This window comes from Anomaloglossus baeobatrachus, chromosome 11, assembly GCF_048569485.1.
Source record: "Anomaloglossus baeobatrachus isolate aAnoBae1 chromosome 11, aAnoBae1.hap1, whole genome shotgun sequence".
NCBI classification, from domain to species: Eukaryota; Metazoa; Chordata; class Amphibia; order Anura; family Aromobatidae; genus Anomaloglossus; species Anomaloglossus baeobatrachus.
In genome coordinates this window covers 110,559,472-110,576,981 of record NC_134363.1, presented here as the reverse complement: position 1 = coordinate 110,576,981, position 17,510 = coordinate 110,559,472, and the positions used below count along the sequence as shown (strand labels likewise).

Genomic DNA, 17,510 nt, shown 5'->3' with positions numbered 1-17,510 from the left:
TTCAATGTTCACACATCCCTTTGTTGTGTTTCCCTGTATGGGATTGAGCAGTCACAGCAGCCTGCACCTATAGAATGATCTCATTACTAGGAGCTGCTTTTCAGATTTTTGTATATTTGCGGGTATTTACCTGCCCCCTGGCTGAGCCCTCCATCTGTCATACCAAGCAGGATCCTACTTGCCTTTTGTATGTGTAGGTGTAGATACAGGAGAGGTTGTGTAATGTGGGCTTCCTTCTGAACAGCTTGCCTTCTCCCTGGCAGACGGGCCACATAGTTTCATCAAAATGTGTCTCCTATTAAGTGTATTCTACACAATATACATATTCAGTGATATATGCCTTAGTGCGCTCAGAGTGCAATGTGTCTATGTCCTATTACTGCAACACGTTATCTTAAGGAGATAGAGCTCCTTGTGGTCACACTAAGGCAGGGGTGGGGAACCTTTTTACTGCCGGGGGCCATTTGGAAAATTCTACCAACCTTCGGGGGCCGCACAAAATTATCAACTTGAAAATGACCCGGCTATAATTAGTCAAACAATTAACTCTCCCCTATACCCCTACTGTGGCGGCCGTAGATGATTCTCTTTGGTGCGCTGTGATGTTTGCTTCTCACAACTGCTTTTCCAGGTTTGTCTTTGTTTGAAGCGCAGATTGGTAAATCATATATATCACACAGTAGACACTGTACATACACACACCGCTCTGACACACTGGCCGTATACTGCACACAGCCTTCACACAGTTGTCCTATTTTACACCACCCACGATACACACTGGCCATATATAGTACACATGCACAGGAGATACTGTATACTGCATACAGCACTCACACGCCGTATACAGCACACACACAAGCCATACACAGCACTCACACGCCGTATACAGCACACACACAAGCCATACACAGCACTCACACGCCGTATACAGCACACACACAAGCCATACACAGCACTCACACGCCGTATACAGCACACACACAAGCCATACACAGCACTCACACGCCGTATACAGCACACACACAAGCCATACACAGCACTCACACGCCGTATACAGCACACACACAAGCCATACACAGCACTCACGCCGTATACAGCACACACACAAGCCATACACAGCACTCACACGCCGTATACAGCACACACACAAGCCATACACAGCACTCACACGCCGTATACAGCACACACACAAGCCATACACAGCACTCACACGCCGTATACAGCACACACACAAGCCATACACAGCACTCACACGCCGTATACAGCACACACACAAGCCATACACAGCACTCACACGCCGTATACAGCGCACACACAAGCCATACACAGCACTCACACGCCGTATACAGCGCACACACAAGCCATACACAGCACTCACACGCCGTATACAGCATACACACAAGCCATACACAGCACTCACACGCCGTATACAGCGCACACACAAGCCATACACAGCACTCACACGCCGTATACAGCATACACACAAGCCATACACAGCACTCACACGCCGTATACAGCATACACACAATCCATACACAGCACTCACACGCCGTATACAGCATACACACAAGCCATACACAGCACTCACACGCCGTATACAGCATACACACAAGCCATACACAGCACTCACACACCGTATACAGCACACACACAAGCCATACACAGCACTCACACGCCGTATACAGCATACACACAAGCCATACACAGCACTCACACGCCGTATACAGCACACACACAAGCCATACACAGCACTCACACGCCGTATACACAGCAGACACACGCCGTATAAACAGCGCGCACACACAGCACACATGCCGCACACACAGCACACACGCCGTATACACAGCGCACACGCCGTATACACAGCACATACACAGCACACACGCCGTATACACAGCACATACACAGCACACACGCCGTATACACAGCACACGCACATGTATACACAACAGACGCTGGACACTGAAGTCACAAATACATTTGATATATGGTGGTATATATTAGATATAAACACACTTAGCGCAGATATAAGTACCTGCTGCTTAGGTGCCCTGTAAGATCAGGTGCAGCACAAGTGATGGATGCAGCAGCTCAGCTAAAGGGCTGGCTTCATTCTCGTCTTCTCTCCAAGAAAAGACCTCCTAGACCTGAGCAGCCGAGCACAGAATGGGAGGGTGAGAGGCAGCACGCACAGCACTATGCAGCCTTCTATGTCCCGTACATGCCCCAACCCCATCACTCTGATTCTAGCTGTAATCTCACAGGGAGCATGTAGGAGCCAGAGGGAGGAAGTCCCACCCCCAGTGCTGTCTCCCGGCAATAGACAAGATGAGCGGCTGCCCGAGCACCGCAGCCACTGGGAATCTGCTCCAGTGCCCCGGGGGCCACAGAAAAGGTCATCGCGGGCCGCATACGGCCCGCGGGCCGGAGGTTCCCCACCCCTGCACTAAGGGGTGCTTCACACACAGCGAGCTCGCTGCCGAGATCGCTGCTGAGTCACGCTTTTTGTGACGCAGCAGTGACCTCATTAGCGATCTCGCTGTGTGTGACACTGAGCAGCGATCTGGCCCCTGCTGCGAGATCGCTGCTCGTTACACACAGCCCTGGTTCGTTTTCTTCAAAGCCGCTCTCCCGCTGTGACACACAGATCGCTGTGTGTGACAGCGAGAGAGCGACAAATGAAGCGAGCAGGGAGCAGGAGCCGGCGTCTGACAGCTGAGGTAAGCTTGTAACCAAGATAAACATCGGGTAACCAAGGTGGTTACCCGATATTTACCTTAGTTACCAGCCTCCGCAGCTCTCACGCTGCCTGTGCTGCCGGCTCCGGCTCTCTGCACATGTAGCTGCTGTACACATCGGGTTAATTAACCCGATGTGTATAGCAGCTAGGAGAGCAAGGAGCCAGCGCTAAGCAGTGTGCGCGGCTCCTTGCTCTCTGCACATGTAGCTGCATTACACATCGGGTTAATTAACCCGATGTGTACAGCAGCTAGGAGAGCAAGGAGCCAGCGCTCAGTGTGCGCGGCTCCCTGCTCTCTGCACACAGCGCTGGTAACTAATGTAAACATCGGGTAACCATACCCGATGTTCACCTTAGTTACCAGTCTCCGCAGCTTCCAGTCGGCGGCTCCGTGCAAGCGCAGCGTCGCTTGCACGTCGCTGCTGGCTGGGGGCTGTTCAGTGGTCGCTGGTGAGATCTGCCTGTTTGACAGCTCACCAGCGACCATGTAGCGATGCAGCAGCGATCCTGACCAGGTCAGATCGCTGGTCGGATCGCTGCTGCATCGCTAAGTGTGAAGGTACCCTTAGTGGTTTCTGGTCTAGAAACCTCATTTAATTGTAGACATGTGTAATCAGGATACAATCTGTTAGCGTCAGCACATTAAATGGTCAAACACTTAATATGTGCAAGCTTTACTGCTGAAAGCGACCACAGAATGTATGAGGCAGGGGCTGCTATATGGGGGACACAGACAGAAAAAGGCCCTGTGCAAAAACAAAATAGGGGCCCACAGCAATCCAATAACTGGAGATGGTAATGGGCCTCCATAACTCTTGGGCCCCTGTGTGGCTGCACAGGTTGCACCAATGATGTGTCCCCTGTATGTCGTCCATGGAGTGCGCCTGCATCCATAAAACAGGCCGCCATGGAGCACTAAATCCACTGCTCAGATAGGAAAATAATCTTTATCTGGGAAGCCTTAAAGGGAATCTGTTGGCAGGTTTTTGCTACCTCATCTTAGAGCAGCATGGTGTAGGGAAAGAGATCCTGAGTTCAATAATGTATCACTTAGATTACTGGCTGCAGCCGTTCTGATACAGTGAAAGATTTTAGATTTTGTATGTAGCAGAGCTGAGAGAGCTTCCCCCGCCCACACCAGTCTTTCAGTGTACATTTCCATAGACAAAAACTGGTAATTACAGAAGGGGGCGGAGTCGGACTAGGGCTCAGTGCTGCTGAGACCCACTAATGATAAAGCTAAGAGACTAATATTGCAGCAACAAAAAAGACAGTGAGATAACAGACGCAGGGCTGAATTCTCTGTTTTTAGTCTTACAGCAATCTGTCTTCAGATTACAATGCAGAAAACTGCTGACAGAGTCCCTTTAAACTCTCCTTGTACAATCCCGAGTTCTTGATCACAAATTGTGACAACACTGTAGATCAATAATGCTCCATCTGCAGAAAACAGAACCACTGCTGCAAAACTCCGGTTTTGTAAATGTGAAATGTCTGGCACATCGGTGGGCTCGCAGAGTCAGGTGCGCGCCAGGAGAAGCCATGGCCAGACATGGCTGCCATGCACATGGTGTAATAGCACCTGTGCGGGACATGTTTCCCTCTGCACAAGATACCTGTATTCATACAGCAGACATGTTGTTTTTGTTTAGCAGTGAATATTTCCTGAGGTAATGACGTAGAGATGACAGAGGTTGGTGTCTCCTGTGTGAGTGCATGCCTTACATAAGACTTGTACACAGCTTTATGTACATTTCTGGCTGCTGAACTCAACAAGCCGTGTCGCTTCTGTTTTTAATATGAGTCATGACCAGAAATAGACTCTGGGACACCGACCTGCTAAAGCTGCATCTAAAAAACTGTAATTAGGACAATCCGTACAGTGAGTCACCGGCACACACCTAGCAGTGGCCCAAACACCGGCGATCCAGGACAGATCCGGGACCGGCTGATGATCACTGTGTATATGTGCTGCTAAAATCTTCATTTTTATTGGCTTCGAAAAAATATTTGAAAAAAATGAAGAAAGTCTATATAAATATACAAAGGAAACCTTTACACGCTGCGACATCGCTAGCGATAGCACCCGTCGTACGTGCGATATGTGGTGATAATGTGATAATGTTCGCTACGGCAGCGTCACATATATACCTTGTCAGCGACATCGCTGTGACCCCCGAACAATCCCTCCCTCAAGGGAGAGGTGCGTTCGGCATCATAGCGGCGTCACTAAGCGGCCGGCCAAAAGAAGCGGAGGGGCGGAGATGAGCGGGACGTAACATGCCGCCCACCTCCTTCCTTCCGCATTGCCGGTGGATGCAGGTAAGGAGATGTTTGTCGCTCCCACGGTGTCACACTTGGCGATGTGTGCTGCCCCAGGAACGACGAACAACATCGTACCTGCAGCAGCAGCGATATTAAGGAAATGAACGACGTGTCAACGATCACCGTTTTGGAACGATTTTGCGATTGTTGATCGTCGCTAATTAGTGTCACACGCTGCGATGTCGCTACCGGCGCCGGATGTGCGTCACTAATGACGTGACCCCTACGATAGATCGGTAGCGATGTCGCAGCGTGTAAAGCACCCCTAAGGGTCTAAATTTCAAATTATTTCTCAATTTAGTGGACCAGCCGGCGGTATATCCTAAAAGAAGGGAATGGTTATATCACTCCACCAGTCAACTTTACAATCAAGAATAAATCACAAAATTACAATCATTATAAAATCAATCAACCACAAGTCGTTTTATCTAGATCCAATAATTATCCGCATACTGAAAGAGGAGAAGTATATGTCACTGGGGGATGTACAAATGCATTTACCAATATATCTCTCATGTGACAGCAGGACATATGTATGTGTTAAGAACTTTAACACTATATGTAATTTTAATTATATAGGACAAAATAGAAGCTATGTGGTTCACTCTATTGGTGTAAATTTTACATTCAGTATTTTTTCATGCTCAAGGCAACACTTTAACCCCGGTATTTTACCCGATGTGAAATACTTCACCATAGTGAGGCTACATCTATGTGAAAGAGGTCCTGTTGAGGAACCCAATTTAAGTACAAAATACTTTTATAACCAAAGGAATGTGAATTTATTATCTTCCTGATGTGACATATTGAATCATTAGACATATTTGGATTGGAATATATGCTATAACAATACCCCTGATGAACCTCCGCCCAAGGAGGCGAAACGTGTCGAGTAAATATTTTGTGATTTATTCTTGATTGTAAAGTTGACTGGTGGAGCGATATAACTATTCCCTTCTTTTGGGATATACCGCCGGCTGGTCCACTAAATTGTGAAATAATTTGTAATTTAGACCCTTAGGGTTTCCTTTGTATATTTATATAGACTTTCTTCATTTTTTTCAAATATTTTTTTGAAACCAATAAAAATTAAGATTTAGGAGTATTTTTTCCTGTGATTTCTGTGTTTTGGTTACTCCAGAATTGATCCGTTTTTCTGTGTATATGTGCTGCCGGTGTGCACCTGCTCATCTGCCTATGTCTCCTTCTTTTAGAGTTTGCGCGTCTGCTCCAGGCGATATGGACCAGCTCAGTCAATGACATAGTGAGTCCGTCTGAATTCAAGACCCAGATACAGAGATACGCTCCACGCTTCATGGGATACAAGTAAGAGGCCAATGTAATCATCACTGTGTCATCACCCGCCACCTTGTGCAGCAACTCATTAAAGGGCTATTTCGAAGTGTCTAATAGGTGCCACCCGCAACCATGTGCAAAATTAAGGTTCCCATCCATTTTCTTCTATAGGGGTTATGGAAACCAACAAGTAAGCATCCTCTCTTCACACCCTATAGAGGTAACCTCACCAGGGACCAAGGGCTATGGGAACCTCCTTTCTAGAGATGAGATAGAAGAGGGTCGCTATCTAGAGGCACTTGGCAGTTGTGACTGTCTTTATTCACTTCTGTGGGAAATGTAAAAAGAGACAAAACAGGTTTATTGGAGCCACCATTATTGAGCCAGGTGCAGGTCTCAGAGGTGGTCTGGTGTCCATCACACAGTGTATCCGGGGGGGATATACTGCACATTGTCTCTGATGGATATGTGATGAATGTTGGGGATATTGGTTACCTCTCAGGCTTTCCGTTATTACTCCTGGCAGTGGGGTTTTCGGTCACGTGTCAGTGCAATCACACGACAGCTGTCCCTCTCTTCTCCATGATGTCAGTGTCTCCTCCACATAGGGGACCTGGCAGCCGCCATATCATCACATTCCCAGGGACCGCAGGACGCTGACAATGATGGAGTCTCCTGAGAATGACAGTGACAGCTTAGACTAGACAGTAGTAACATGTCCCACATTTCCCCCAGTGGTTCTGTTGTTGGATTGCTGTGCTGCATCTTTACACTGTCTAGTCTCTAATCAGTCACACTACAAGAGCGCAAGAAGACATTTCCCAATAATTGTGCTTGGAAACATCCAGCCATCACCTTCCAAAGAGCACAGCTCTCATTCACTCAGTATTAGGCTGTGACCGCACTTTGCGTTTCCAGCTGCGTTTCAGCTGCTTTTTAGGTCCGTTTTGAAATGCAGCATTTTCATGCCAAAAGGCATGCGTTTTGCTTTTCCATAATAGTCTATGGAAAATGTGGATTTCCTGTCCGCACTTTGCGTTTTAAAATGCTGCATTTTAATTTGCGGCAAAAACTCTGCGTTCAAAGAAGCAGCATGTCAATTGTTTTTGCCATTTCTGCAGCGTTTTGCTAACATTGAAGTCAATGAGAAGTATCAAAAAGCAACAAACATCAAAATTCCAGCGTTTTAGCTGCAGAAAACATGCGTTTTGGACTTCAAAAATGCATGCTTTTCTGACATTAAAATGATGGAATGATTTGTCCCATTACACACACATAGTCCGACAATTAAATTAATGAAAATTATTAATTTATTGTTATTTTAGCCATAAATAGTATAAAGCCGCTATAATTATATTAAATATAACTATTTCTTCGGCGCTCCATTGGGAGACCCAGACGATTGGGTGTATAGCACTGCCTCCGGAGGCCACACAAAGCATTACACTAAAAAGTGTAAGGCCCCTCCCCTTCTGGCTATACACCCCCCGTGGGATCACGGGCTGATCAGTTTTCAAGCTTTGTGCGAAGGAGGTCAGACATCCACGCATAGCTCCACTGTTTAGTCAGCAGTAGCTGCTGACTATATCGGATGGAAGAAAAGAGGGCCCATACTAGGGCCCCCAGCATGCTCCCTTCTCACCCCATTCCTATTGGCGGTGTTTGTTAAGGTTGAGGTACCCATTGTGGGTACGGAGGCTGGAGCCCACATGCTGCTTTCCTTCCCCATCCCCCTGAGGGGCTCTGAGGAAGTGGGATCTTACCGGCCCCCAAGCCCTGAGGCCGGGCTCCATCCACAGACCCGTAGAACCTGCTGGATACGGAGCTGGGTACCGTTCAGGGACAAGGCCCTGCAACATTCAGGTACTCTGTGTCCCCGTATGGACAGGCCGCGCACACTCCAGACTTGCTGGGTGTGCTAGTGCGCCGGGGACAGTAGCGCTGCGCGCTGGGGTTACAGTCACTGCAGTTTCTCTGAGGGACTTTATGTGTTGGGGACTGCCGCGCCGGCCGCCCCTGGAGCGGCGGCGCGGCTGAGACTTGTGGTGCGCCGGGGACTTAGCGCCGACCGTGCTTTTACGACGGCGGCGCTTATAAATCTAGTCCCCGGCTTTTGCGGCCTAGCTCCGCTTCGTTCCCGCCCCCACCCTGTCAATCAGGGCAAGGGAGAGACGCTGTACGATAGTCAGCGCCGAGGGCTGGAGTCTCATTTACATACTCCAGCCCTCTCACTGTGCACAGTGGGACGCAGGTTTCCCGCACTTTGTCTGCACACGCCCAGGGCCCGCCCCTCTCCACAGGACGCCGGCAGCCATTCCTACATGCAGTCTGGCTGGAGAACGGACACAGGCTCTGGGAGACCCAGACAAGGGATTTCTGGCGACCACACACCCGCGTTAAGCGGGCGGTAAGCAGCACATTAGTGCTGGCCCCACTAGTGCCACAGTGTTATATTGGTGTATTTTTTTCTCTATACCATATATATATATATATATTGCACTGTAAGGTCGCTTCTTGGCTGTATACCCTATATTGCTCTGAGGAGACGACAACATGTCATCCACAAAACGCAAGGGTGCCAAGACAAAGGCTGTATACGCTGCTTGTGCCGCTTGTGGGGCTGATCTACCGGCAGGTTCCAATGACCCCCATTGTGTGCAATGTTCGGTCCCTGTGCCACTTCGTCAGCCGGAGTCTATGGTGGTAGTGGCCCAGGCAGAGTCACCGGTGAACCCTGTCCCGGTGACGGGGACAGAGTTTGCAGTTTTTGCTGACAAGATGTCTGTCACTATGACAAAAATCCTAGAGACCTTGCAGGCCAGGCCAGTTACTCAGACCATGGACACTGCTGCGTCAATGTTCCCCGGTCCCCCTCAGTTGGAGTTAATCCGTGCTTCAAGGGGGTCCCAGGCATCTCAGGCTGAAGGCTCTGACTCAGATGACAGTCCCAGGCAGCCTAAGCGAGCTCGCTGGGAGAGACCCTCCACGTCATCACGCGGATCAGGGTCTCAGCGAGAAGAGTCTCGGCATGATGAGACAGAGGAGGGTGATCAGGAGTCTAATCCTGAGACCGCTCTCAATCTGGATACTCCTGATGGTGACGCCATGGTAAATGACCTTATAGCGGCCATCAATAGACTGTTGGATATTTCTCCCCCAGCCCCTTCAGCAGAAGAGGCAGCTGCACAGCAGGAGAAGTTCCATTTCAGGTATCCCAAGCGTATACTGAGTACTTTTCTGGACCACGCTGACTTCAGAGAATCAGTCCAGAAACATCATGCTTATCCAGACAAGCGTTTCTCCAAACGTCTTAAGGATACACGTTATCCCTTTCCCCCTGACGTGGTCAAACGCTGGACCCAGTGTCCAAAGGTGGATCCCCCAATCTCCAGGCTGGCGGCTAGATCCATAGTTGCAGTGGAGGATGGGGCTTCACTTAAAGATGCCAATGACAGACAGATGGACCTTTGGTTGAAATCTGTCTATGAAGCTATCGGCGCGTCGTTTGCTCCAGCATTCGCGGCCGTGTGGGCACTCCAAGCTATTTCAGCTGGTCTGGCACAGGTGGACTCTATCATACGTCCAGCAGTGCCGCAAGTGGAGTCCTTAACTTCGCAAATGTCTGCGTTTGCGACCTATGCTATCAACGCTATCCTGGACTCTACGAGCCGTACCTCAATGGCGTCTGCCAACTCGGTGGTTTTGCGCAGAGCCTTGTGGTTAAAAGAATGGAAAGCGGATTCTGCTTCCAAAAAATGTTTAACCAGCTTGCCACTATCTGTAGACAGACTGTTTGGTGAGCAATTGGCTGAAATCATTAAACAGTCCAAGGGTAAAGACTCCTCCTTACCCCAGCCCAGATCAAGCAAACCTCAACAAAGGAGGTGGCAGTCGAGGTTTCGGTCCTTTCGAGGCTCCGGCAAGGCCCAATTCTCCTCGTCCAAAGGGACTCAGAAGGAGCAAAGGGGCTCAGATTCCTGGCGGGCGCACTCACGCCCCAAGAAAGCAACCGGAGGAACCGCTTCCAAGGCGGCTGCCTCATGACTTTCGGCCTCCTCCCTCCGCATCCTCGGTCGGTGGCAGGCTCTCCCGCTTTTGCGACATTTGGCTGCCACAGGTCAAGGACCGGTGGGTAACAGACATTTTGTCTCACGGGTACAGGATAGAGTTCAGTTCTCGTCCTCCGCCTCGGTTCTTCAGAACTTCCCCACATCCCGACCGAGCCGATGCTCTTCTGCAGGCGGTGGGCTCACTAAGAGCAGAAGGAGTGGTGATCCCTGTTCCTCTTCAGGAACAAGGGCAAGGTTTTTACTCCAATCTCTTCGTGGTTCCAAAAAAGGACGGCTCGTTCCGTCCTGTTCTGGACCTAAAGCTGCTCAACAAGCATGTGAACGCCAGGCGGTTCCGGATGGAATCCCTCCGCTCCGTCATTGCCTCAATGTCTCAAGGAGATTTCCTTGCATCAATAGACATCAAAGATGCTTATCTCCACGTGCCGATTGCTACAGAGCACCAACGTTTTCTACGTTTTGTGATAGGAGACGAACATCTCCAGTTCGTAGCTCTGCCATTTGGTCTGGCGACAGCCCCACGGGTTTTCACCAAGGTCATGGCGGCAGTGGTAGCAGTCTTGCACTCCCAGGGACACTCGGTGATCCCTTACTTGGACGATCTACTTGTCAAAGCACCCTCTCAAGAGGCATGCCAACACAGCCTGAATGTTGCGCTGGAGACTCTCCAGACTTTCGGGTGGATCATCAACTTTTCAAAGTCAAATCTGTCACCGACTCAATCACTAACGTATCTTGGCATGGAGTTTCATACTCTCTCAGCGATAGTGAAGCTTCCGCTGGACAAGCAGCAGTCACTACAGACAGGGGTACAGTCTCTCCTTCATGGTCAGTCGCACTCCTTAAGGCGCCTCATGCACTTCCTAGGGAAGATGGTGGCAGCAATGGAGGCAGTCCCGTTTGCACAGTTTTATCTGCGCCCACTTCAATGGGACATTCTCCGCCAATGGGACGGGAAGTCAACTTCCCTGGACAGGAAAGTCTCCCTTTCCCAGACGGCCAAGGACTCTCTGCAATGGTGGCTTCTTCCCACCTCATTATCACAGGGAAGATCATTCCTACCCCCATCCTGGGCAGTGGTCACGACAGACGCGAGTCTGTCAGGGTGGGGAGCAGTTTTTCTCCACCACAGGGCTCAAGGGACGTGGACTCAGCAGGAGTCCACCCTTCAGATCAATGTTCTGGAAATCAGGGCAGTGTACCTTGCCCTACTAGCCTTCCAGCAGTGGCTGGAAGGAAAGCAGATCCGAATTCAGTCGGACAACTCCACAGCGGTGGCATACATCAACCACCAAGGAGGGACACGCAGTCGGCAAGCCTTGCAGGAAGTCCGGCGGATTCTGTTGTGGGTGGAGGACAGAGCATCCACCATATCAGCGGTTCACATCCCGGGCGTAGAAAACTGGGAAGCAGACTTCCTCAGTCGCCAGGGTATGGACGCAGGGGAATGGTCCCTTCACCCGGACGTGTTTCAGGAAATCTGTCGCCGCTGGGGGGTGCCGGACGTCGACCTAATGGCGTCGCGGCACAACAACAAGGTCCCGACGTTCATGGCACGGTCTCGCGATCAAAGAGCTCTGGCGGCAGACGCCTTAGTGCAAGATTGGTCGCAGTTCCGGCTCCCTTATGTGTTCCCACCTCTGGCACTCTTGCCCAGAGTGCTACGCAAGATCAGATCCGATTGCAGCCGCGTCATACTCGTCGCCCCAGACTGGCCGAGGAGGTCGTGGTACCCGGATCTGTGGCATCTCACGGTCGGCCAACCGTGGACACTACCAGACCGACCAGACTTACTGTCCCAAGGGCCGTTTTTCCATCGGAATTCTGCGGCCCTGAACCTGACTGTGTGGCCATTGAGTCCTGGATCCTAGCGTCTTCAGGATTATCCCAAGGAGTCGTTGCCACCATGAGACAGGCTAGGAAGTCCACTTCTGCTAAGATCTACCACAGAACGTGGAGGATTTTCTTATCCTGGTGCTCTGCACAAGGAGTATCCCCCTGGCCATTCGCGTTACCTACTTTTCTTTCCTTCCTACAATCTGGGTTGGAAAAGGGCTTGTCGCTCGGCTCCCTTAAAGGGCAAGTCTCGGCACTATCCGTGTTTTTTTCAGAAGCGTCTAGCACGACTTTCTCAGGTGCGCACGTTCCTGCAGGGGGTTTGTCATATCGTCCCTCCGTACAGGCGGCCGTTAGACCCATGGGATCTAAACAGGGTACTAGTTGCTCTCCAGAAGCCGCCCTTCGAGCCTCTGAGGGATGTTTCACTTTCTCGTCTCTCACAGAAAGTGGCCTTTCTGGTGGCGGTCACGTCTCTTCGGAGAGTGTCTGAGCTAGCAGCGCTGTCATCCAAGGCTCCCTTCCTAGTGTTCCACCAGGACAAGGTAGTGCTGCGCCCCATTCAGGAGTTTCTCCCTAAGGTGGTATCCTCTTTTCATCTTAATCAGGATATCTCCTTGCCTTCCTTTTGTCCTCATCCAGTTCTTCGGTATGAAAAGGATTTACATTTGTTAGATCTGGTGAGAGCACTCAGAATCTACATTTCCCGCACGGCGCCCCTGCGCCGCTCGGATGCACTCTTTGTCCTTGTCGCTGGTAAGCGCAAAGGATCGCAGGCTTCCAAAGCCACCCTGGCTCGATGGATCAAGGAACCAATTCTTGAAGCCTACCGTTCTGCGGGGCTTCCGGTTCCATCAGGGCTGAAGGCCCACTCTACCAGAGCCGTGGGTGCGTCCTGGGCATTATGACACCAGGCTACGGCTCAACAGGTGTGCCAGGCAGCTACCTGGTCGAGTCTGCACACTTTCACCAAACATTATCAGGTGCATACCTATGCTTCGGCGGACGCCAGCCTAGGTACAAGAGTCCTGCAGGCGGCAGTTACCTCCCCGTAGGGGAAGGCTGTCTTTGCAGCTCTAACATGAGGTATTTCTTTACCCACCCAGGGACTGCTTTTGGACGTCCCAATCGTCTGGGTCTCCCAATGGAGCGCCGAAGAAGAAGGGAATTTTGTTACTTACCGTAAATTCCTTTTCTTCTAGCTCCTATTGGGAGACCCAGCACCCGCCCTGTTGTCCTTCGGGATTGTTGGTTTTTTCGGGTACACATGTTGTTCATGTTGAACGGTTTTCAGTTCTCCGATGTTACTTCGGAGTGAATTTGTTTAAACCAGTTATTGGCTTTCCTCCTTCTTGCTTTAGCACTAAAACTGATCAGCCCGTGATCCCACGGGGGGTGTATAGCCAGAAGGGGAGGGGCCTTACACTTTTTAGTGTAATGCTTTGTGTGGCCTCCGGAGGCAGTGCTATACACCCAATCGTCTGGGTCTCCCAATAGGAGCTAGAAGAAAAGGAATTTACGGTAAGTAACAAAATTCCCTTCTTTCGTTATGATTTAAATAATTATATTTGTTTTCCTTTTTTTTTTCTTCCTTTTTTCATAGTGTTTGTATGTTAAAACTTTATTTAGTAGTGTCTTTGTAAGCAAAACGCATCTGACTTTAAGCAATGTAAAACGCGTCTAAAATGCGGTAAATACGAACGCGTATTTATCGCGTTTTTGTGGTCAAAACCAACTTTGGCAAAAACCATTTCTGCCAGAGGATGCGTTTAGAACTGCAACTACCTTGACGCAAAGTGCGGACACAGCCTTATACTTCTATCTGTGTGTCACTTTCTGCGCTTGTACCGTGGTGCATGTACTGTCCCCGGGTATACTGACCCAAACCTGACATATACAAGGCTGTCATGTCCAGGTGCGATTCTCTTATGTAAATGGCGCTGTGTCTCACTCGCAGCAGAGTCTGAGCCCAGTGTCGTTAGCATATAACATCCGATGGTGTCTCATTAGATAATGATCGGAGGCTATGCAGGGTGACCCTGACCTCACTGTGGCTACACCGACTATACATTAGTATAAATGGCAGCTTTCTGACATAACTATAACCACACGCAGGCTTTTCTCTACCCCCCAGTACAGGCACACGAGTGCTCCCCTCGCCCCGTGTTTTATGTTCTTCTAGTTTTGTCACTTTATATTTATTTCTAATTACCGACTACAAACAGTAGAAGCCATAAGAATACAATGAGTACAATGCCGACCTGAGTGCACGATAGAAACTCACTGCCATTAGGATTGTGATCACATCATAAGCCATTATTACATAAGTGCTCTCAGGATTACTGCCGCAGCCCTGCCCATTGTCAGCATTGTTACCGCACTGAAAGGCTGGGAAGGCTTCATTCTCCACATTGTCACATCATACTTGTACTGCTCAGGATTGCACTTATGTGTTACATGCATAAATGAAGCAGAGCCGCATTACTCACAGTAATCAGTAATATCTTCTCCTATGGACGCAGCTGTAATAATACCGTGCAGGCTCCCTGCACCCTGACATCTATGAATGCAGGCTGCCATTAATCAGCCTGTACTCTGCTACAAAATGCTTGGCAGCCATTTGTCCTACTTTGTGTTACTAAAGGAAGTAGTCTTGATACTAACATTGTATTAGAGGTGTTATCTGACACTAAAATTGCAGCACCTCCAGAAGAGGCGTCTGCCCCATTCAGAAGTCACAGCCTGTAACTGGGGGCTCTGGAACGAAATGTGGGCTACTATGGTTATCATATGTTATATCTAGAAGCTGATGATGCATGATAACACTCGCACCTCACATCTGAGGATGTTGGATTCAGAGGGACAGATCAGTATTTATTTTTTTTATTCACTTATACAGCGCCATTAGTTCCACAGCACTTTACATACATCAGCAACACTGTCCCCATTGGGGCCCACAATATAGATTCCCTATTGGTATGTGTTTGGAGTGTGGGAGGAAACCAGAGAACCCTAAGGAGGAAAACCACACAATCAAAGGGAGAACATTGCTTTTTTTTTTATTGCTTCTGCCTTGTTTCAGTGAAGAGAGTATGATGGCTGTTGTGATGGCTTTGTTCACCACTCCTGGGCTTGGCCTCAGAAAGGCTTTTCTATCTAGTACACTTTGGGGAATTTGGCTAGTCATTGGCTAGTCTGGCTCATGTTCTCCACTAGCCTTTGCTGCAGGGACATGCTCCATCTTTGTAAAAATGCATGTTTCTTGATACAGTTCCTAAATCTTTAGGGTACGCTCACATTAGGGTATAGCATCCGATTCTCTCATGTTATAGCATCAGATAGATTATGTAAGTGACACTGCTGTGACCTGAGTGTCCTTATACTGTGATCTGATTCTCTCTTCTGCAAGGATCAGATCACAGATGCAGAGAGGAGGGAGAGATTAATTTCTCCATCTTCTCCGTTGTCTGTCTCGGTGTATATCGCACTGTACTTGGATGACATCAGTGTAGTCCGATGTTTTGCACACTGCCATAGACTCTAATCATTGTCCGATCTGCAATGAGAATTGCAGCATGCTGCTATTTATTATTTTTTTTCTTGTCGACTCAGAATGAGTAAAAAAGCGCTGATTGGCCCTGCTCCATAGTATATAACTGGAGTGAGTGCTATCCGACAAGAGAGCTGTGTTATATGTTAGTGTGAGCGAGCCCTTAAGCTGAGTGTGCACCACAAACTGAAATCTATAGAAAGTAAGGAGAAAATCACATGCATATAGGGACGTGTGCACACCCATAAATGAAAAGTGGAACTTTAATTGCCACAAACTGAAATTAGTGCCAGGTACCGAGCTAATGTATGGCAATTTCCTAGTGTAAGGCTGTGTCCGCACTTTGCGTTTCAGCTGCTTTTCTGCTTCGTTTTGAACTGCAGCGTTTTCATGCCAAAATGCATGCGTTTTGATTTTCCTGCAAAGTCTATGGGAAAAGTGGATTTCTTGTGCACACTTTGCAGTTCAAAACGCTGCGTTTAATTTGCATAATTTTGGGCAGAAACTCTGCGTTCAAAGAAGCAGCAGGTCAATTGTTTTTGCCATTTGGGCTGCGTTTTGCTAACATTGAAGTCAATGAGAAGCTGTAATAAGCAAACATCAAAATTCCAGCGTTTTACCTGCTTTTTGGCTGCAGAAAACATGCGTTTTGGACTACATAACCGCATGCGTTTCTGACATCAAAATAATGAAATGATATGTCCCTTTACACACACACATAGTCCGACAATTAAATTAATTAAATTTATTGGAATTATAGCGATAAATAGTATAAAACCGCTATAATTATATTAAATATAACTATTTTCGTTATGATTTACATAATTATATTTTTTTCATTTTTTTTTTCCCTTTTTTCATAGTGTTTGTATGTCAAAACTTTATTTATTAGTGTCTTTGTAATCAAAACGCATTTGAATAAGCAATGGAAACGCAGGTAAAAAGCGGTAAAAATGCACACGTATTTACCACGATTTTGTGGTCAAAAGCAACTTTGGCAAAAGCAATTTCTGCCAGAGGATACGTTTAGAACTGCAACTAGGACGACGCAAAGTGCGGACACCGCCTTAGGCCTCTGCCACACTCACGTGTCTCTGGAACGTGTGTGCCTTTTTTTCCACGTACCGGAGACACGTGCACACGGGGACCTAGGTAATCATAATGATTAGGACACACGTAAGTATTTCGGAACGGAACGTGTGTCCGTTCCGTACTTACGTGTGTCCATTTTTTCAAAACGGCAGCATGTCAGTTTTTTTCCGGGACCACGGGTGTCACACGGCCCGCACCCGTACCACTCGGATGTAGTGTGGATGCGGGTCAGTGTGACACGCGCCGGAGAAAGTCACGTGACATGTTAAAAATTAAATAAACACATACTCACCTCCACGAGTCCTGCTGTCTCTGCCGCGGCTGTCCCCTGCATCCGTCCCCCAGTGAATTTGAACAGCGCTTCTCCTTCACTGGGGGCCGGAAGTAGCGTCAGCGGGGCATGGCCTGGGGCGGAGACTGACATTCAGCACCGCAGACAGCACCGGAAGAAGTAGGTAAGTCGGGGCTTTCCGTTCTCCGTGTGTTATTACGTATAACACACGGAGAACACGTGCGTGCCACAAACACGGCACACACGGATCAAACCACCCCTTTAACACGTACGTGACAAAAATGGTACGTTTTGTCACGTAAGTGTGGC

At 48.8% G+C, this 17,510-nt stretch overlaps 1 protein-coding gene across 3 annotated transcripts in view; it reads left to right on the top strand.

Annotated features, from left to right (window-relative positions):
* USP2 (ubiquitin specific peptidase 2) overlaps nt 1–17,510 on the top strand; it is a 204,248-nt gene that overhangs the window by 142,682 nt on the left and 44,056 nt on the right. For all 3 annotated transcript variants that reach the window (XM_075327576.1, XM_075327577.1, XM_075327578.1), the window contains one exon: nt 6,280–6,391. In XM_075327576.1, coding sequence (XP_075183691.1) covers nt 6,280–6,391 — 112 coding nt within the window. The remainder of the gene's footprint in view (nt 1–6,279; nt 6,392–17,510) is intronic.